The sequence below is a fragment of the Gymnoscopelus braueri genome (genome assembly GCF_963280865.1).
Source record: "Gymnoscopelus braueri genome assembly, chromosome: 21".
In the NCBI taxonomy this organism is placed as follows: domain Eukaryota; kingdom Metazoa; phylum Chordata; class Actinopteri; order Myctophiformes; family Myctophidae; genus Gymnoscopelus; species Gymnoscopelus braueri.
This window is the reverse complement of record NC_137623.1, coordinates 41,301,112-41,323,778: the sequence shown is the minus strand read 5'-3', so window position 1 is coordinate 41,323,778 and position 22,667 is coordinate 41,301,112. Positions and strand designations below refer to the sequence as shown.

General features: G+C 42.4%; 2 protein-coding genes across 3 annotated transcripts in view; both read right to left on the bottom strand.

Moving 5' to 3' along the window:
* Positions 1–8,323: 8,323 nt before the first annotated feature.
* On the bottom strand, positions 8,324–9,603 carry LOC308077121 (protein transport protein Sec61 subunit gamma; the record flags this gene model as incomplete). Of its 2 annotated transcripts, XR_013932360.1 has the most annotated exons (3): positions 9,507–9,542; positions 9,267–9,369; positions 8,324–8,482 (listed from the first exon to the last, which is right to left on the bottom strand). XR_013932360.1 is itself a non-coding variant. In XM_080417680.1 (2 exons), the coding sequence occupies exons 1-2, from the start codon at positions 9,598–9,600 to the stop codon at positions 9,263–9,265; spliced, it is 201 nt and encodes a 66-aa protein (XP_080273806.1). In that variant the 5' UTR covers positions 9,601–9,603. The 2 variants fall into 2 exon arrangements, 1 of the variants encoding a protein (XP_080273806.1); XM_080417680.1 differs by lacking the exon at positions 8,324–8,482 and having other exon boundaries at positions 9,263–9,369; positions 9,507–9,603.
* A 3,132-nt stretch (positions 9,604–12,735) lies between these two features.
* The window catches only part of LOC308077006 (contactin-associated protein-like 2), a gene marked incomplete at both ends in the record, with an annotated part of 165,056 nt that continues 155,124 nt past the window's right edge, over positions 12,736–22,667 (bottom strand). The window contains 4 exons of the mRNA XM_080417535.1: positions 12,736–12,935; positions 14,324–14,395; positions 17,488–17,760; positions 22,178–22,271. Of these exons, the coding sequence (XP_080273661.1) occupies positions 12,736–12,935; positions 14,324–14,395; positions 17,488–17,760; positions 22,178–22,271 (639 nt within the window). The remainder of the gene's footprint in view (positions 12,936–14,323; positions 14,396–17,487; positions 17,761–22,177; positions 22,272–22,667) is intronic.

The window sequence follows — 22,667 nt, the reverse complement described above, 5'->3', positions numbered from 1 at the left end:
TGACGTCAACAACAACAAGCTACAAAACAATGTATATCAATGTCTTGCTGCTCTGCTGCTATGGAGCTATAGCCTTAGATAAAGACCTTTTGCTACTAGAGTCTTTGCTATACCCCCCCCCCCGCCCACAGATTGCCCTGGAATGTCAGCTCCAAAGCCCGTACTTTTATTTGTTTGTTTTTGTTTGTTTATCATCACTTACAAAAACATTTAAAAATGATACATAAAGATTCAGTAAAAATGTGAAGGAGAATGCCTAAAAACCCTCCATGGGCTTGAGAGGTGGCATTCTCCGGGAATATTTGTACATTCATAGGATAAAATTAACATCAATGTGGAATATACACATCCATTACAGTTTAAACACTAATAGACATGTCATACTTCTCCAAACATGTACAAAATCTACAAATGCAAAATATAAAGGTGCTTACCCGGTTGCCCCAAATGATAACTCAGTGTCCGTCGTGTTTGTGCAATGTATTAGTCCATATTCATTAACAAATAAGTGTTTTAATCCCGTTTGTGGCCGAACGCCATTTTCTCCCCCTCGTTTACTTTTTGTTTACATTAACATCAAGTGTAATTCCGGCTTTCACCAGATGCGCCCCCTCAATAAAGCCCATTGGAATTCCAACAGAATCGTCCACAAACGAGATTAAAACACTTCTTTGTTAAAGAATATGGACTAATAAATTACACAAACACGACGGACATCGAGTCAACATTTCGGGCAAGCGGGTAAAGACCTTATATTTTATATTTGTACATGTTTGGAGAAATACGGGCTTTACTGGTGACATTCCAGGACAATCTGGGGGGGTGGAGCTAAAACTCTCATAGAGATAAAAAAAAACATGTCAACATCGATTAAATACATTTATCTAAGGCTACTATAATGGAGCTATTGTTTGTGTTTATGATCACTTTATAACAACCTAACAGCTAAGGGTAATTACATGTTCCAACTTAAATGATGTTAATAAAGACAAATAGGTTAAAACAAGACACGATCCGTTCATCGTAAATGATAAACAGATGAAACATGAATGAGTTGATCTTTACCTGCTGTGTTTCAGTGGTTGAGCTGCTAAACGTCCTCCTGCTGCTTAACAACGACACGTTTTAGTTGTCTTTGTATTTTACTTTAATATAAATCTATGGTATTTTAAAGTGTCGTTTATATAAATCTATGGTGTTTTCAAACAGTCAGTCAACACACCATGTTGTTTTCACTGCTGCATTGTGGGTATAGGGTATGTTCTTCTGACGACCACTTTGTCTAGACGCCAGTTGGTGTATTGATGCCCCCTACTGTTGGTCTCGGGTAGTGTCCATAGTTTATATACAGTAAGAGTACTATGTGACCTTCCACACCTGTAGACAAGAGAACATCCATCTAGGAGTGCAACAGTCAATCACACTAATACATTTAATTTAAACAAATTGATCATCAATAATCTAATACATTTATCTAAGGCTACTATAATGGAGCTATTGTTTGTGTTTATGATCACTTTATAACAACCTAACAGCTAAGAGTAATTACTTTTTGTTTACATTAACATCAAGTGTAATATAAATATATATATATATATATATATATATATATATATATATATATATATATATATATATATATATATATATAATGATGAAGAAAGTCATGGATAGTTATTAGTTGCAGCCCTACACCCATCACAGCTTTCATCAGGGCACATTGATGCTGCACAGGTCTGATCCCGTCTCATAGAAATGCTACAGATACAACATATACCATGTTACATGATAAATATATCACTATTTATATGATGCATTCAAACTGTATGGTATGATCAGACTGTGACACAGTAAGGACATCACAAGTTATTTTGTAGCAGAAATATTGTTTATATGAATCATTGCATGGAGAAAATAAACATGGAATGCATGTTCCAGACAGTTCAGCTGGCATACACTCCGGGAGCCAGACCCAGCCCTTAGGATGTTCTCTGCTATTAGCTTTTTTCATTATTATTTCCTGTTAGCATAATTATACCTTGGGCCATCACAAGTTCATACTGAACACCCCCAACTGGGGGCCGTTTGGTCTCAAGGGCCCCAAAACCCCTTTTTTATGTCTCTGGCGAAATTATGTAAATGGTCGTATTAATTTAATAGAATTACATACATTGTCATACATGTCTGGAATTTGGTATGGAGTATCCTGACACATATAGGTCACTGATCAAACACATTGCATTATGTTATAAATATGGAGTCAAGGTTGACTGTTTCACTGTTCCATTATAAACATAAAACATTGAGTACATACGGTTGGAAGAATGCAAGGTATAGTAGCCTACTCAAATAGTAAATATTAATTACTATTAACTCATTGACTGCCAGAGTTTATTCATAATGGACTCACCCCCTTGCCAGCGATTTGCGTGTTTTTTTTGTTTGTTATTTTGTTATTTAAATGCATTTAAGTTTCTCTGGCCATGGTTTTAAACACATACGAGGATCGACCACCAGAAAGCAGCAAAATGACACCTTGATGACTCGCTGACAGCACGTGAAACAATGAATTTGAGTAAAAGTACAAAAATATTGGTATCAAAATGTACTTAAAGTACCAAAAGTAAAAGTACTCTTTGTGCAGAATGTCCCAGTTCACAAGTTCAAAACGTATTGAAAAGTCGTTTGAAAATAGTTGTACTGTACAAGCTCACAGTGTGTCACATCACGAGGCATTGTGAGCTTGTAGATCGGCTATTTTCAAATAGCCAAAATATATACATATAGGGCTAAAGTGATAGTGTATGTTTTGTAATATCACAATCTACAAAGTAATTAGTAACTAAAGTTTTCAAATAATTGAAGTGGAGTAAAAGTACAATATTTGCCTTTGAGATGTAGTGGGGTAGAAAAGTACCTCAAAATTGTACTTAAGTTCAGTACTTGAGTAAATGTACTTAGTTACTTTACACTGGTGTGCAGCTTGCATAGCTCTGAGCAGGAAGAACAAGCATCTGTGAAGTCGGACATGGGAAAGACAGTCAGAAAGGTGGAGAGCCTGCATGGAGACAGCAGCAACCGTCTCTGGTTGGTTGGTTTGATTGATTGATTGATTGATTGATTGATTGATTGATTGATGTACTTTATTTAGTAAGACATGAGAACAGTACATGACAGTACATAACAGTACATGGAAGTACAAATTCACAATACAAGGTCTACTAAACTGGAACTCTCATTAAGCACTAAGCTTGTTTAAGATGAGAACCCCATGCGCACAAATCATGATGAAATATAAGAGGCAGACAGATATACACACTACTATACAGAATGTCATACAATCAGCTTTCAGGTTACTGGTATGAAGAGAGAAAAAAAATATATATATATATGTTACAGGGTGATTGGAGAACCAGGGCGATTGAAGAAGGCGCGCTCGTTTTTACCACCCACCCAGCAATTCTGTAGAAGCAACACTAGAGGGAGCCACAAGCCAGGCTTGTGCACAAACATATATGGCCGTGACCACACACACACACACACACACACACACACACACACACACACACACACACACACACACACACACACACACACACACACACACACACACACACACACACACACACACACACAAGCGCACACACACACGCACGCGCTCATGCTTTTTTTGGTTTATTGAAAGCAGGACTGTTAAGATACTTTTATTGTGTTCTGGCTTTTGTTTTACTTTCTCCCTGACACACACACACACACACACACACACACACACACACACACACACACACACACACACACACACACACACACACACACACACACACACACACACACACACACACACACACACACAGTGATCCATGAAAATAACTATTCTGTCCCTATCGGTTTACAACTCGAACGGCGCTGTGTCGACAAGCAGAGCATCGGCCGGTCAGCGCGGGCACTCGCGCCTGGAGGCGCGAGGGCGCGCCTCCTCGGCCTCAAGCTCTGCTGAGTCGGCGCGCCTCCGTCATGGACAAGCGTGTGCGTGTGAACGCGTGTTCAGCGTTCCCCTAGCGTAGCTTCCTGGTTGCTATGTGGTGGGGAACAACAAAAGACAGGTCCGCGTCGGCGTCGCATCAAAGCCCCGCCTCGTGGCGCCGCGTTCTCCGAGAAGGAGGACGGTTTATTACGTGAGGCTCGCGAGGAGGAGGAGGAGGAGGAGGCTCCTCCTCCTCCTCGCGAGCCTCGCGTAATAAACCCCCGCCTCGCAGCGCCGCGTCCTCCTTCTCCTCCTCCTCCTCGCGAGCCTCTGTAATAAACCCTCGCGAGGAGGAGGAGGAGGAGGCTCCTCCTCCTCCTCCTCCTCGCGAGCCTCGCATAATAAACCCCCGCCTCGCAGCGCCGCGTCCTCCTTCTCCTCCTCGCGAGCCTCGCTAATAAACCCTGTGTCGAAAAGCCCCGCCTCGCCCAGAAGCCCCGTGCCTAAAAACGAGCGCTCTGTCTTCAATCACCCTGGTTCTCCAAACACCCTGGGTGCACCGGCTTCGAATGCTATCAATGCATTGAATGGGAGATTATCACGTTTTATCAGACCTTTGAATGGGCGAAATAGGCGACCTACTTACCTACCCGCGATTTATCAGACCATTCATTCAGGAGCTACTGACCTACTTGGAGGCGGAGCAGTCCCCACAACAATATTTACGATTCTGTGCCTATCGGTACATAACTCGAACGGCGCTGAGTAGGCACAGGCGAACGTCACACCGTTCAGGACGGCAACTCGGTCGCCTTAGCTCCCTCGGTGGTCCTTCACGGGGTGACAGTTCGCCTGTGACTGCGCGCCTCATCGTCATGGTCCGAAACCAAAAGCGAAACCTAAACTGAACTATTAAGTCATGTCAGTTGGTAGGTCAGTATGTCTTGATAACACCCAATGAATGGTCTGATAAATCGCGGGTAGGTAAGTAGGTCGCCTATTTCGCCCATTCAAAGGTCTGATAAAACGTGATAATCTCCCATTCAATGCATTGATAGCATTCGAATCAGGTGCACGATTTTGTGTTAGTCTTATAATTAAGTCAGCAGGCAGGCGGTTATCACAAGGGCCACATTCAGTGAACATGAATCTAATAGATTGTCATCCAGTAAGTGATCCTGCAAAAATCATTTTTTCAGGAGCCAATTATGTACATTCAGTGTGCCTTTCGTTACTGCTGTTGCAACAATGTCCGTCTCTTCAGTATATAACCAGGTGTTCCATTATTACCGTTGTGATGTAATGTCTCTGTGTGGACCGGCTTCGAATGCTATCAATGCACTGAATGGGACATTATCACGTTTTATCAGACCATTGAAGGTGCTGTGTTACAGATTACAGATAGGTCCAGGTCCTAACCAGGAAAACTGGTCAGCACCTCGAACACATATGAGCCTATTGCCCCCGGAAACCTATAACAGTCACAACAGACCCGTCCCTGCTGTTGAGTATGGGAATCTGTAGGAACAGTAAATGATCTGGAGACCTCCCTCCTCAAATAAGAGTAACTGACGGTTGACCAATCACAAAAGACATGTCACAGCACCCAAAGCAGCTCATTTCATAACTGATGCATTAACTCAACACAGCTTTACATTATTAATAGCAAACTGTCTGTGCTGAACTTCACTCAAGGTGTTAAAATTGAATATTTTACCAATGAGTTAGTGTAAAAAAATATCTAATAAGTTGTATAAATGTTAAATAATTGTTAGCCTTAGCTGGTTCTGTAGTGGCTGTAGTTGCCTGTTTTATTAATATTTAAAACATTTCTCATTAAAAATAAAAAACAAATCTAATACGCCTGAGGTCAGCTTTGTTATGTCAGCTCATCTCCGATTGCCTTTTAGTGAACCATGTGGAAATCTGCTGTTTACTACATCTTCTTGATCAAGACCTTAGGTCACTGTTTGTCAAAGTGGGGTCCTTCAGGGCCAAATGAAGAGACATGGTCATTATTGTGCACCGTCAAAGCTAATGTATACCAATGTGGGGATCTATGAAATAAAAATGTGTGAGAATCACTGCCTTAGGTTGCACATGATCTGAATTATATAGAGCAGTACGGTGGGTGGAGACAATCTGATTGGTTGAATCATCAGACACCTTTGCTTAACCAACAGAGGAAGTCTTGGTGGCAAAGTTTGACTGGAGAGGCTGCTCCGTTTTTTCTTTAAAGATGTTTTTGTACACAGTGTGGAGTATCGCTGGGAGATCGCCTGTTAGGTAAGCACCACACCTCAGAGAGGGAGCGGGACAGAGACAGAGAGAGGCTTCACAGACACAGCAGCAGGCTGGGCTGCGTCATAGAGGGGCGTTACCTACCAATTGCCCTCATGAATCAGCCCCATCTGAGCGCACCTGTGTGATCGCCTAGGTGTGGCACCAAACTACAAAACAGTCGCTCTGTCTCAGTCTCAGCCTGGCTCTCTTGGTGAACAGACGGGTGCTCAGGCGGTAAGCGATTCTCCACTGTTTTCCCTCACAACTGTGTGTGTTAGTGAAATGTAAAACTAAAGGACCTTCTCTGTTATCTTCATAGGCAACCTGCAGGAGGAATGACAACGGATGTTATGATGAATGACAACAGAGGTTATGATGAATGACCATGGAAATTAAGATACATGACAACAGAGGTTATGAAGAATGACCACAGATGTTATGATGTGATGCCCCGGACTCGGGAAGGAATTTATGTTGAAACGTTAATATTATTTACAAATATAAACATTGCTCTATGAGCCTGGCTGTTTCCTCCTCCTCCAATAAACCTTGATTGGGTTTGTACCCTGACTTTTGCGTCTTGGCTTGTATCAGTTCCCCACATATGGTGGAGAATACGGGTAAACTGATCCACGCCAATGCGCACAATGTTGGAGCAGGCCAATGCCTTAACGGCCCTGCTAAGAAGCCAAACTGACCTACAAACAGCGGTACAAAAGTTAATTGATAGAATCAGCCGAGATGTAGCCAGCACTCGCGCACCACGGGAGGTGCTCATCAAACTATCCCCAGAAGATGACATCGAGGCGTACCTGGAAGTGTTCGAGCGCACCGCGGCCCGAGAGAAGTGGCTGGTAGCAGACTGGGCCTCCCTCTTGGCCCCGTTCCTCACCGGCGAGGCCCAGCGTGTCTGTCGAGACCTGACCCTCGCCGATGCCCGGGACTATCGAAAATTGAAGGAAGCTATCTTGGCCACCCAGGGCTACAGCCTACCGGCTCGTGCGCAGCGCTACCACAGCTGGGCCTACAACTCGGCCCAACCACCCCGGCCCCAGGTGGCGGCGCTCCTCCGCGCCGCGCACGGCTGGCTGACGACCGGTGGAGAGCCCCCTGTAATCGATCGACTGGTGATAGACAGATGCATCCGTTCCCTGCCGCCTGACGCCCGAAGATACGCCTCACAAGTGAGCCCGAACTCACTGGAGGCGCTCGTGGCCTTGTTAGAGAACCACCAAGTGAGCGTGGACATGATGAGGACCACCCGTACCGAAGCAGCCAAAACCCCCGGTGACGAGAAGCCCGGCCGAGACCGAAGGAGGTCGACGGCCCCGAACCCGTCCACCGCCCGGACTGAAGCCGCCGTCGCCGAAGGGCCCACTCGGGGCCCACACCAACGGCGCTGCTACGTCTGTGGCCAGGCGGACCACATATCCTGGACGTGCCCAGAGAGAGAGAGAGATGTTTCCATGGGGACCGCAGCCAGCTCGGACGGCACCCGGCCCCGGCCCTGCCTCCACACCGGTACCAGCCAGCGTCATAGAGGGGCGTTACCTACCAATTGCCCTCATGAATCAGCCCCATCTGAGCGCACCTGTGTGATCGCCTAGGTGTGGCACCAAACTACAAAACAGTCGCTCTGTCTCAGTCTCAGCCTGGCTCTCTTGGTGAACAGACGGGTGCTCAGGCGGTAAGCGATTCTCCACTGTTTTCCCTCACAACTGTGTGTGTTAGTGAAATGTAAAACTAAAGGACCTTCTCTGTTATCTTCATAGGCAACCTGCAGGAGGAATGACAACGGATGTTATGATGAATGACAACAGAGGTTATGATGAATGACCATGGAAATTAAGATACATGACAACAGAGGTTATGAAGAATGACCACAGATGTTATGATGTGATGCCCCGGACTCGGGAAGGAATTTATGTTGAAACGTTAATATTATTTACAAATATAAACATTGCTCTATGAGCCTGGCTGTTTCCTCCAATAAACGCCCTTGATTGGGTTTGTACCATGACTTTTGCGTCTTGGCTTGTATCAGTTCCCCACAACAGTCACAACAGAACTAATGCATTGGATTCCATGGTTTATTAACCAGTCACATACAAATGTACAGAATGTAAAAATGACATATTATTCCCTATAGCTTCAGTCCCAACACCACGATAACACATTGCACCAATCCTGCCTCTGGGTCTTGTAGTTCTGTGACCAGTGAAATTTCAGCCGCCCCTGGAGAAGAAAAGAAGCCATATTAGCAGGAGGAATAGAAAACAGATCCCTTAACATCAGTTGACAATAAGGGCTGCAACTATTTATTATCGTTGCAGCTAATATTTTATCAAATACTTATCAAATCTAAATTAATTGAATAGAGAAAGAGATCAATGAATCAACATGAAAGTTTGAATTGATTATTATTATCAACTTAATTGATTAGTCAACTATTTTATATTTGTCGTACAAACGTGTCGTGCAAAAATACAGAAAAAGCAGATCTACAAGCTCACTGCGCATTCTTAAGCCGACGTGTTGTGATTTTATAGATGGTATGTGCTGCAAAAGGTTTTTCGCTGCAGAAGGCTTTTTTTTGCCAGGCGTTTGGTGCCCACTGGCAGTGACTGCCCCCCAGAGCTTGGTGCCCAGGGCTGCAGCCCCTAAGCCGGGCCTGGATGCGACGCGTTGTGAACTTCCATGGTATTGTCCCAGCTGCTTTTTTCACTTTTTTGTTTTACTTTTCGCCTATAATGACTAGGGATCAATTATTATTCCTTTATTTTATTAAATTATAGATTAAAAAATATATATGCATCAGTTTGATTAACTGTTGCACCCCTAGTCTCTAATGGTTTCCAATTCATTGCGTTCACATTACAGATTTGCATCTCATCTGGAATTGTACTTACAATACACAATGAAGCTTAAATCATAATAGCAAACGGTAATCTTAATGATATGACCTTATGACTTTGATGAAAGCCAATTGACTCAAGTCTTTCCTTGTATTGATACTTACACGATGATGTTGTTGATGGGAATGTGGATGAGCTTGACAAAGAATCCAATGAAACCCATGATGGCAAACCCGATCGCTGTGGCCATGGCAATCTTCTGAAATTCTGCAGGAGGACAATGTGGAAACACAATCAAAATCTATCTTTCGTTTTGTTTTTTGATGGTCCTCGCAGCCCATGAAAGATTAACATACAAGCAATAAGATAAGAGAAAGCAAAGAGTGAGTTAAGTTTAATGGTACCTTTTCTGTCTGGTTTCGTGCATCTCTTTACCAGCCTGATCGAGTCTTTGACAAACTGCCGGCTGGGCTCCACAAACTGCATAACCTGGTCCATGATGCTGTGGCCAGAGAGGATACAGTAAATAGATAGATAGGATACCGTTGTACAGTCTGCACGCGGAAACCTCCTATCTCCAGATTTTAACTTCTTTTTTTCTTTTTTTCGTAAATTAATGCTCTACTTGATCATACTACAGCGTCACACAAAAGCATCAAAAGTAGCAAATCTACAAGCTTGAAACGCAAAGTGACGCCCTTTCAGCTTGTAGATCTGCTACTTTTGAATCCTGAAAAGTAACAGTTTTGAACATATGAGGTTTCCACCCGACAGACAATGGTTCTCAACCTTTTTCATTCCAAGAACCCCCAGTATGATATGCATTTGGCCACAAGCCTCCATTCAGAGTACAAGATTTGCCATTTATGGCACCCCGATCTATCCTGTAAAATCCTCTGTAATTAACACTGAGTGTACAAATGGAGCTAAATGGGCCCAAAAGGGTCCATTCGGTTCTATTTGTAAACCTTCTGGTGGTCCCCGGACGCGACATCGAGAACCTGTGGTATGCAGTACATCCTCAGCTGTATCTATATATTTTTATGTATATATCCTACCCGAGTAATCCAGGGAAATGTATAACTGTACACATGTCCTAATGGTATATGGTCTATCACTACACAAATGTTTTGGCACACTCCTTAGGTTTTCACAATTTAGTTGGACTTAGTAACTATTATTATAACTGTATTATAACTTGTATATTTCACTATGGACCTGCATTGCACAACACATTAGCTACGTGTACTAAGCTAGCAGATTGAATACTTTATTAACAGTTTGCAAAAAAAAGCACAGAGGAACAGTTTCATACAAAAGGATGCTAAAAGGATTAAACCCAAGGAAGCACTTTGGCTTGTTTCCATTGGGGTCCTGTGTATTAATTACTGCCAATAGTCTGTGACTAAGTGTAAAAAGTCTAATGTAAAAGTCTAGATATACAGTGTCAGTGTTTAAACAGGAATGATATCTAGATCAGATCATTTATAAAGGAATTGTTCAATTATCCAAGCCATAAGGCAAGAGAAAAGTGAAATTATTGTTACAGCAATGTGCTTTTATCATTCCTACTGTTCCTAGAAAATGTACTGCTTAAGTTGGGTCTAGGGGGACGTTTGCATACCAAAGCAGACCCCTGCTGTGCTAGGAGCCTCAAAGGAGAGCTTGCATTCCAGGGCGGGGGTAGGGTTGTAGATAAGACAAAGCAACTGGTTTGACTGGGTAGAATGCAGTCTGCTTGTGTGGCAGGAAATGGAAGGAATCGCAAGGCTTTGTGGGTAATCACAACTTCCAGTTTGCTGGAACCTCCCTGGAGGAGGGTCTTAGGCGGGAAGTTGATAAATAGACTTGCTTTGGAGCAGGGATTCAGATTCGGATAAGTAACTGAACCGTGGGTTGTTCTAGGAATTGGGTTCTGGAGTGATTCACTGACCATTTGGAAAGAGTGTGAGATTAATAGTGAGTATTGAACACTGTAATGATTGTATGTTTGATGGGTTCATGATTGTGTAAAGTCCTATCCTTAATACTGTAAATGTTCTGTGCTTGTTTTCTCTCTCAGGTTTAATTACCTACTAACTGACCTAAAGGTCTAACTAACTAACAACCTAAGTATTAGAATAGAGATATATGTTTGTGATTGTGATTAGTAATAAAACACCTTAAAAGACACCAGTTTGAGTAATTTGCTTAAACCCTCCACACTCTGACCTACCCTTTCATTGGGCTAGCACCGTTGCTTCAGAATCAGAATCAGTTTTATTGTCACATCACAGGTTTACAAGGTAAAAAAGTTAAGTTGGGTGAAATTCGTTTTTGTACATCGTTCCCATCGCAACGTTAATTTCCATAGAAAGAAGAGGGGGGGGGGGGGGAGAAGAAGAGGGGTGGGGGGCAAGTGGGAAGGAGATCAAAACAAGAGAGCAACAGAACGCCAGACAAGTTATCTACATATTTACAAAGTACCTGAGATAATAAAAAACTAAGGTGCCTGAGCATAGCAGCAATGTATGTATACTGTGCATGTTATACTTATACTGTGCATGATATACATATGGACGCTTAAGGTGCTTAGAGAAAAAAGAGCACAATAAAAAAGACAAAAAAAGTCAGTGCGTTATACATGGGATTAAGTTGCAAAAGGTCAGTGCGTGTCCACCTAGGGTGGACTGACCCTAGTATAATCCGCAAGTAGCTCCATGAGGGAGTGCAACAAAAAGTCATTTGTACCTGGTGTAGTCCACAGGTGTGTCCGAGGGGGAGCTAAATCCAAGTCATTGTCCCTGGTATAATCCACAGGTGTGTTCAGGAAGAGCCAGAAAAGTTTTGCACCGCCTGCTGTCAGGCTGCTGAACAAGGCTTATGCCTCATTCAGCATTCTGACAGCAGCCGGATTAAAACTGCACCAGAATCTGGTGGTGGAACTCTTGATACTGCGGTAGAGCCCCTTGCCCGGTCGCGGTCGTTGTAGGGGTTTGAACAGTCTGTGACTTGGGTGGTGCTTGTCCTTGATGATGCGCTTGGCTTTGACCACGCACCGCTTTTTGTACAGTTCCTGGAGCGCTGGGAGCTCGTCTCCCATTATTCGCTCTGCCGATCGCACTACTCGCTGTAGGCTGATCTTCAGGGGCGTGCTGGGACCAAAATTCAGCTCTGGGATTTTCCGAACCGGTCCACCGTTTTGTTTATCAGCAGTTTATCGCCACTGCTGATAAACGTCCCAGCCCAACAGTAATGTAACTAATAATTGGGCCGCGCGACCCGGAAATTACCGTAATAATCCTAAAACGGGAGCAAAAAAAATGTTTTATAAAAAAATAAAAAATATTTCTTTTTTTTTTTCTTTTTTTTTTGGGTGGCCCACCGGCCGTCTGGCGGCCCGTAAATGGCGCGGCCGTTCTGGAATTTTCCCGAATTTCCCAGTGGCCAGCACGTCCCTGCTGATCTTTTCTCGGGCAGTGCAGTTCCCGTACCAGGCCGTGACACAGCCTGTTAGGATGCCTTCAACAGAACTGTTGTAATACAGCCCGAGGATGCGATGTCCTACTCCGAGCTGCTTAACTCTGCACAAAGCAGAAAGCGCGATTCGCTATAAAAATGAACAGATGGTGTCCGGGTTGTCACAGGTGGCCATTAGATGAACCACTCTTTCCTTGCTTCGTTGATGGTGTCTGGGTTGTCGGTGCCGATGATGGCCGTGTCGGCAGACTCTCCGCCAGAGTCTCCTCTGCCCTTGTTCTCGTTGGTGTGGTAGGTGCCTTTGTGACGGAACATGTAGCGAATCAGGACCACCAGAGTACACAGGATGCTGAAAATCACCATCGCGATAATGCCTGCAGAGGGGACAGCAACCAAACATAGATAAACAAAGACTTTTTTCACCTGTCTCCAAACTCCCATTTTTATATATATTTTTGAGAATGTTGTTTAATCGATGTTGTGACCACCTGAACAGTAAAAACCTTGCCTGAGCTTGCCACAGTTCAGAAACAGCTCTTATGCATTTATATCTCCTATAAATTCTGATTCTGGTACAAACAATTTTAGATTGCTCAAAATTACATACAACTACCAATGAATCAGAAGTATTTTTAATTATCCCTTCCTCCTCTACGTCCTTGATTCAATAACACTGTGGTATTTTAGTTCCAAACGTAAAGTCTGCCAACAAAAAGGAGTGTTTCTGGACAGTGATCTAAGTTTTAGTACACAGGTTAATTATAGTTGTACAGTCTTGTTTTTACCAGCTTGGAGATATTTGTAATTGTTATCCAACTTCAGCCGACCTAGAACAAGTCATCCACACCTTAATTTTATCTGATCAAGATACAATTCCATATACTGGCGTCTGGTGAACATTTCCGACGACAAATCCCCCAAAACCCAGCATTTGTTTGTTTTGTTTTTCTATAAAGGGAAGAAACCCCCAGTTTAGGGTCAGTGATTACCGTATAGTTTTAAAGTAGGCAAAAGGTGACAGGGCCTTAAACACCAGGGCTCCTCACTACTTAATTTAATATTGTATTGTATTCTTATTTTTATTTATTGTTTGTATTTGTCTCACTTTATTACCATTTTACTTAATTTAACTTAATTTTTATTTAACTGTGTTTGAACAAGGTGCTGATAGAGCTGTTTTTCCTTATCACCCATATAAAGTACCAATAACTTTCAGAAAGGCGACAAAAAAATTCAGACGGACACACGCAGCCATGGGTGTAATGAAATATTGTATAGGCATCATCGGTTGACCTCTCTCATAACGAGAGAAAGAAAAGTACTGGGTTTTAACATCCTTCGTTAACATAAACATATGACATCATGGAAGACACATTAACATCCGGCCGTCGGAGGTGGAATCCTCTCATTGGCGGAGAGTGATGATTGTTATTGTATTGGAGGAATACAGAGATGAAGTGTTCTGAAAACATTCCCTACTAACTAGCAATATTATGAATTCCAGAAGCCGATAGATAGCACACAGCAGACAGAATGAGCCATTTCTTCCTGTAGAGAACATATGTTATGAGTTATGGGTGAAACATGTCAGGTTGACAGTGAGACGACAAATATGGAGCCAGGCTGAGTTAGGCTAAAATATGAATTTGACTGGTTAGATCTACATATCAATATTGTCCACAAAATACATAGTTTTCCACACCTAGGTGCTATACATACAAACAGAATATAATTATTATTAAATAATAAAAGCATGCTGTACCTCCAATGATTGCAGAGTTCCTGTTGACACCATCAGGAATCACTCTCTCCTCATTGAAGGGGAACTCTGCATCTAGACACACAAAGAGATTAGATGCTGTATCATAGAGAAGATGGAGAAATCATACAAAATAACTGAAACAGATGCACCGATTTTCATGGAAACCTTATTGGAACAATCAGTAGGCTGCCCCAATTAGCGGATTAACTTTTGGGACGAAGAGTTTAAAGGTCAAGGTCACAATTCAGGTCCACAAAATCGACCCTGATATAGGAGGACATTCTAGGAGGACTCTGATATAAAAGCTTGCAGTTAACAAAAACAATGCAACAATGCTTTGGTCTCACTAACTACATCCCACAGATAAAGTTTTAGGCATTATGAAACTCACTCATACCCTGCCTGACTTCCAGACAACTGCCTGTTCACCAATGCTGCTCAAAATACAAGAACCCAGCTGTTGGCATGTTGGTGGCTACAAATGATCTGTTTGCTACTCGAGGAGGAACCTTTATGCTTAACTGTTCTCCTTCCGGAGAATCGAAACCACACATTGGTTCAGCTAGGCTACATTCATGTATTCATGCACCCTCTTGAAAATACCCTCTTGTCTGATTGATAAGCTAACATCCTCCAGCCAGCCTCAGCTACTAGGGGTGTAAAGATTAACTGATACGAATTGGAAATCGGTTTTAACCTTAATGAGGATATTACATTGATATGAAGAAACCTGGATCGATGTACCATGATTGATTCGGTCATACAATTATGAATTGCTTCACTGAATCTTTGCAGTTAATTCTACTTTAGTATTAAAGAGTCTACACCATGAAAATCACTTTTTTCTTGGTTTTTTGTATTTTTTGGGGTCCCCAGTGTCTCTTGTACCCCAAAAAATGTTTTTTTTTTTAATTCAGTCATTCCTTCTCATTTCATGGATTTCCAGAATGGGCGTGTCTGAACAGGCGATCTCAGAATGGCAATGTTTATGAGGTCATAAACATTTTTGATGGCAAACCCAATGTTAAATGAAAAGTGCCCGAATCGCTCCGAAACTTTTTCTACCCCCCCCTAAGTGGGGGTCTACGAACAAATACTTCGGGCTCGGATTTTGGCTCCGCCCCCCGGAAGTGGGTGAAACAGGCACCTCAAACACTTGGTGGAATTGTTCAAAAATGTTCAAAGTGTTTTTTTTTCGATTTTGTATTTTTCTTAGATGCTTCTTTTTATGCAGAATTTTTCCATTTTTTTTTTTTTGTATTAACAGAATTGCTCAGTAGCCCCCCCCTGCCCAAGAGGACGTTTTGGTATTGCAGCTGAAAGTGCTGTATAAGCCAGAGACAATTGACTTGGGATGAGTATATCTGAGTGATGATTTAGGCTCAAACCTTTTGAAAAAGGTTTGAGGGACATACACCATATGATATTAAATATCAAATATTTTTTTTAAATTCATGGTGTAGCTCCTTTAAGTAAACTGCTGCGGAAGACTGACAAAACGTTTACAAGTCATTAGGTCTGCCTCTCATTCGCCTCTCAATCTTGTGGCATTTACTTTTTTCATGAGAGCACTGCATGCGAGGTAAACAACCAACGGCAACACTATTCACAGTGCATCATCAAAAATATAACATCAAAAGTTCAGTAGATGTGAGCAACAAGGGATCTGTGGATGCACAACAAGCAAGATAACGAAGCCACAGAGATCAAACAGATTTTCCAGACACAACTCAGCAGTGGTGGAAAAATAACTCAAATGTTTTACTGAAGTAAAAGTACCAATACTGCAATGTAGAAGTACTCTGTTACAAGTAAAAGTCCAGAATTCAACATTTACTTGAGTAAAAGTACAAAAGTATTGGTATCAAAATGTACTTAAAGTACCAAAAGTAAAAGTATTTTTTTTTTTGAAAATAGCACATCTCCAAGCTCACAACGCGCCGCGATGCGATAGCCTAGGTAAAAAATAAGTCTAAAGTGGTTAATGTATGTTTTATAATATATTAATTTATATCTGCAAAGTAACCAGTAGCAAAAGATTTCAAATAATTGTAGTGGAGTAAAAGTACAATATTTGCCTATAGTATAGACAATTGGAAATACTCCAGTAAAGTAAAAGTACCTCAAAATTGTACTTAAGTACAGTACTTGAGTAACTAAATGTACTTAGTTACATCACTGCACCTCAGTGGGGTCTAATGTCTGCTTTATATTTGGTTGCGTGCTGGTGTTGCACACCAAAATAGCAGATCTACAATCTCACAATGTGTTGTGAGATTGATCTGGTATTTCCACTATAGATCACATTTCTGCTGCTATTCTAGGTGTGCAACCACGTAAAAATCAGGCATAATGTAATCACTGCACCTGTGAACCGTTTTATTGTTAAGCACTTTACACTGTAGTCGAGAGTGATATGGCTTTCGACGCATGGTAAACACATTAGAGCAGATGTACATGATACCAAGTAGAAAGCGTTTCACAGACGAAAAGCGTGCCAGAGTTGTATGTCAAAGTTTAAATCAAAACAAGAGTGGCATGAGACTGAGTCTAAAGATACAGAATGTACCCTAGTTACTTTGAAACCTGCCAGAACACATATCATAAATATCAGCGTTGTCGGGAAAACTAAAAATGGAAAAACAATAAACAATATTCCAATGGGTCTATTGCAGTTATTTAGTCGCAAGCTCTTTCTGATACTTTTCCTTTGTTTTTTTAAAAAGATTTTTTCTTTTTTGGGCGGCTTTTTATGCCTTTATTGATAGTTCAGTAGGTAGACAGGAAATGGGGAGAGAGAGATTTGGGGACTGAAGCGCAGCAAAGGCCGTCAGGATTGGGACTCGAACCCGCAACACGCTGTCAGGCTACATTGTAGCGTAGGTGCCCAGACCTCTAGGCCAGCAGTCCAGGATACTTTGTAAATATTTATAAAACCTACAGACAGATCTAACCAATTTCAACCTGCTGCGTCCCTATTTTAAGTCATAAAAAAAATCATCGACGATACACTAATTACTGATTAAACTGGTTGAACTCGGGTATGGCTCCTCCCCTTTTCAGTCCTCTCCATCCGCGTGCTCCTGTGTTTATTCCTACTAACAACAACATTACATGTAGCGGCGACAGATTCTGCTATTAGCAGTTAGTCAAGTGTACAGTACCTGTGTTGTCCAGATGCCAGGGGTCCGTGGCAGCAGACATAGGTGGGATGGTGAGAGGCGACGCCCCACAGTTGGACTCTACTAGTTTACCCTGGAAGGACACGGGCGAGGCTGCCGCTGGCTGTGAGACTGTGGGCGGGGTCTGGGGAGGCACAGGGTTTCTCAGGGCAGACTTGAGGGGCGCTACTCCGTTGAACTGCACTCGCGAAAGACAACCGATGAACCCTGGGGTGTTGAAACGCTCTATGAGCATAGGGTCCATGGGGCCGGTCTCTGAAAGCGAGACAAAAAAAACATCAGAACTGTTTAGAGACTTGTTGCTGCACAACGTGATATCATATGGTCACCACAGTTCTGTCATTTCTGAAGTAGGAACAATCAACATTATATTTTTCCCATACATCTGTTTAATGTTATCCTATTCATTCTCAAAGGACACAATCAATGGAGCTCTTTCCCAATTCAGATGTGAACTCATGTTACAAATACCAGCCAGTGGTCAGTGGTCATAGAATGGTTACACTTGCCGCTGATATGAATTTATTGTCATGCTAGTAGTTACCCAGGAATGCAAAGAATCAGAATCAGAATCAGAATGAACTTTATTTTGTCATATCACTGGTTTACAGGTGTAAAACAAAAAAAAGAATTGGGTTTGTGCAAGCTCCATTGTTTTTGTTATTTCCATAGAAAAGAAAGGGAAGAAGAAGAAGGCGGTCAAGAGGAAGAGAGAGAGAGAGATCAATAAAACCAACAATTGATCTACATATTTACACATAGTATATCTGTCCGGTGCGGTACCTGAGGTAAGGCATAAGGTGTGTGAGTACAGCAGAAGATATATACTGTACATGATATGCTATGGACGTTAGTTAAGCGAGAATAATACAAATCAGCACGTTGTACATGGGATTAAGGTGCAGAGTGTGTGTTGACCACATAGTCAAACTGAAGAATGAACTTTTACAAATATGAGCTATTAGTAAACATGTTATAGCCAATTAATCAGAACTGTCACTGCACTACAAAAGTTGATTGTCTTAGACTTTAAGACTAAAATAAATGCTGCATGCGTCAGGCAGACACACGCGTGCGTGCGTGCATGTGTGTGTGCGTGCGTCCGTGCACCATTTGAATGTATCTGGAGAGCTGGGATATGTATCATGTCATCATCAATGACATTCAAGCTATATGCCTTCAAGGGAAAAATGTAATTTGAAGTGAAACAAATCAAATCAGAACTGCAACACGACATCACTGTGGCTCCAAATGATATCATTACATCGGTTAAAGGTTAAATGACATTGGAAAGCAGTTGGCTGCAGGCCACCTGTCTAATGGTCTAGTAGTATCTGTGTGACCCCTCTCTTTATCTCTCTATCTCTGGTTCTGGCTCTTTCTTTCAGGCACACTGTCTAACAATGTGGTTCTCAAAGTAGGGAGACTCCAGCCAAATTATTCATTAAAATACAACAATCATGACATTTAGACAATTCAATTGTATTTGAAACTAAATGTATTTTACGCACGCACGCACGCACGCACGCACGCACGCACGCACGCACGCACGCACGCACGCACGCACGCACGCACGCACGCACGCACACACACACACACACACACACACACACACACACACACACACACACACACACACACACACACACACACACACACACACACACACACACACACACACACACACACACACACACACACACACACACACACACACACACACACACACACACAGGTACCCAAGGGCCCAGCATTCGCCTTTGAAATCGAGTCTATATAGGAAGTGACGGTTCATATGAATGGCCTGTAGTTTCGCTGTTTTATACCTGCTGGTGTCAGAAGAAATAACTCTCAATGCAAGTGGGTGGGTTTTTGACGAACTTTAGACTTTCTTACCTTAATAAACATTGTCATAAATACGATATGCTTTCAGTCTCTAGTTTAAAGTCTTCTTTCAATCACCATGATATGTGTTTTGGTAAATTATGGTCCCATTTATTTTAACATTGATGATAGGGTATGCTCTAGGATGGGCGGGATGATTTGATTGACAAGCTACACAGCCAATAGCATTCATTCCCCGCCCCCACTCTTGATTGACAGGCTACCCAACCAATAGCATTATTTTACGGTTGCGCAGGATATGACGCGATATAGAAAGATGGCGGATTTGAAATGGCTGAAAAATAGGCTTCATTTACGGTCTGTAGAGTCTGGTGGCGTAACGCTGTCCATTTCTTTTTACAGTCTATGCAGGTTCCAAGCTAAGAGAGCACATCTCACCGGTCCTCGTCTCTCTCCACTGGCTCCAAGTGAAGCGTAGAGTGACATTTAAGATGATCTTGTTTGTGTTCGAAGCCCGTAACGGTCTTGCACCTCCCTATATTGTGTAACTCCATATAGACCAATCTCCCAGCTCCAGGTCACTCAGATGTGACAGTCAGCTGTACATGAAAACTCCACGGTCTAGCACAGTAAGGACGGGCGACCGTGCCTTTGCTGTGTTGGCAGCGAAGTTGTGGAACAAACCCCCACGCCCCACCCTAGGGACTAGGGTAAAACATGCTTAAGACCCACTTCACTGTAGAGCATTGGTTCTCAAAGTGGGGTCTAGGGACCCCCAGGGGTCCTTGAGGGAGTTCCAGGGGGTCCCCAGCTAAATGATAGATAGTTAGGAACCAAATGGACCCTTATGGGTCTGTAACTCTGAGAGTGTACACATTTGTACACTCTCAAAGAGTTAAATTAACATCGATTTTACATAGCCTAATGGATGTCAAACTGGGGGTCCTTGAAATTAAAATGGTTAAGAATTGACTGCTAGAGCCATAAAAATCTTCTCTTATGGGGGTCCTTGGCATATCTTTTCAAATGGGGTCCACGGGCTAATATAGTGTCAATTTGGGGGTCATTGACATGAAAAAGTTTGAGAACCACTGCTGTAGAGGACTCCTAGGTTCACTTGTTGTTTTGTGTTTTGTGGGTTGTGGGTGAGCGCATAGTTTTAGTGTGACTGAGTTCTTGTTGTCCTAGTCTAGTCTTCTATGTCTTGTCCTGTGGGTTTTCTCTTGTTTCCTTCCTTTTCTCTTTCTTCGGACTGCGGCCCGGGCCAGTGTAATAACTGGATGGGGGGGCGCACTACACATCCCGGACCCAGTGGTGGAAAAAGTACTCAAATGTTTTACTTAAAGTTATACAATGCAGGTCCACAAATAACGATTTTTAGTAGCCTCTGCTGGTCATTACCGTCACTGCAGGCCGTTCGTTTATTCCTCTGTTACCCAGAATTCCATTTGTTTTCACCGGAAGACGTTCTTTTAATTGTTTTATACTATCTGTGGATCGTTTCTCTTAGCCAGTGGAGCTTTAGTTACCATGAGCTGTGTTTTCTTTTTCTGTTGTTTATTGATCTTCAAATCATACAATCTCTTAAAATCAGCCTGAGTTTCCTTTTTGTTATTAGCGCGGTAGTTCCTGGCCAAACAGGAAACCGGTGCGGTAGTTCCTGGCCAAACAGGAAACCGGTGCATTTCCGCTTCCGTTTTCCGGCCAGATGACGTCATTTTCGCGGGAGAGTCTCCCCCGACGCCGTTCAATAGAAAATATATAAATAAAAGGCTTTCGGGGGTGAAATTCATGGAGTGGGTGTTGTGAAACATTTGCCACTCACAAAAGATACAATTTAACTTTAGTTTTATTGAAAAAGTTACCTAGTATTACTTTAAAGGTTTAATGACATTCACTTTTACACCACATTCAAAGTCTTTGTCCTGGTCGTTCAAAAGTGTACAAAAAGTTTTAAGTGAAAATTCCATTCCAGTGATCCATGGCAGGTGTTTTTCTCTCACATTTCTAAAGCCTTTTCAACTGCAATGAAAAAAAATCTTTGCCTGTGGTGTCGCTGGTGAGGGATTTTGCCTGTCAATCATCGCCTCTGCTCCGCCCCCCCCCCCAAAGGAAAGGATAGGGGAGGGGAGGGGCGAGGAGGAGAGTGGGCGGGATTAATCGACTGTGACCTCACTGTCGAAGGGCCAAGCTCAGATTACTTTTCAGCCTAATTATTCAGAAAACCCCAGACCACAGAAAATCCACTGAATGTTCTAAGTTCAGGTTTTTTGGGTGTAATTGAGGTCATAAAACCCCAAATAAAACATTGAAAATAAAAAAAGTGAAAATGAATGTCATGATACCTTTAAGTAAAAGTATCAATACTGCAATATAGAAGTACTCTGTTACAAGTAAAAGTCCCGAATTCAAAATTTACTTAAAAGTACAAAAGTATTGGTATCAAAATGTACTTAATGTACCAAAAGTAAAAGTACAAAAATGTTTGAAAATAGCAGATCTACAAGCTTGTAGATCGGCTATTTTCAAATAGCCTATGTATTAAATAGGGCTAAAGTGGTTAATTCATGTTTCATAATCTCATAATTTTATATAACCACTGCCCGGACCTATGAACCTATCTAAGTGCTCTTTTATGCAGTACAGTAGTGTCAGAAAACAAATAAAAAAACTGTAAATCATGTCGGTGTCACATTCAGAGGCTGTGTGAAACATGTCTGTAGGTGTTTACAGGTTGTGAGTTACATTCAGGGTCTGTGTGAGCATTCAGGTGGAACGTGTGTCTACAACTATTAGGTTTTTAAAAGGTTGTGAAGCTGTCACTCACCAAACACTCTCCCCAGGAACAGATTCTTGACCAGGTTGAACTGTGAGTCTGAGGAGTCTGGGAGAGAATAGATGACTGGAGGATAATGATCCAACTGAGAGAGAGAGAGAGAGAGAGAGAGAGAGAGAGAGAGAGAGAGAGAGAGAGAGAGAGAGAGAGAGAGAGAGAGAGAGATTAACCAGATGACACCATGATGAAAACCGCTGCAATGTATCTTCATTGTACACTGACAATTTAAAACACAGTATCAAAGGCAACAATACGGGCCTACTCTGTGTGGAGTTTGCATGTTCTCCCCGTGTCTCCTAGGGTAGTTAATACCCTCACAAAAACATGTAGTAATCCTGGTCGCTATACCGCCTCCCCCATGACAGCCGGGGCACCTGATGGAGGGGAAGGGAACTGGTTGGAATAATGTGTTCCTTCCACGCGCTACGTCCAACCAGGGAAACTCCCCCCTGTCAGGTGACAAGAAGGTCAGTTGGCTCTC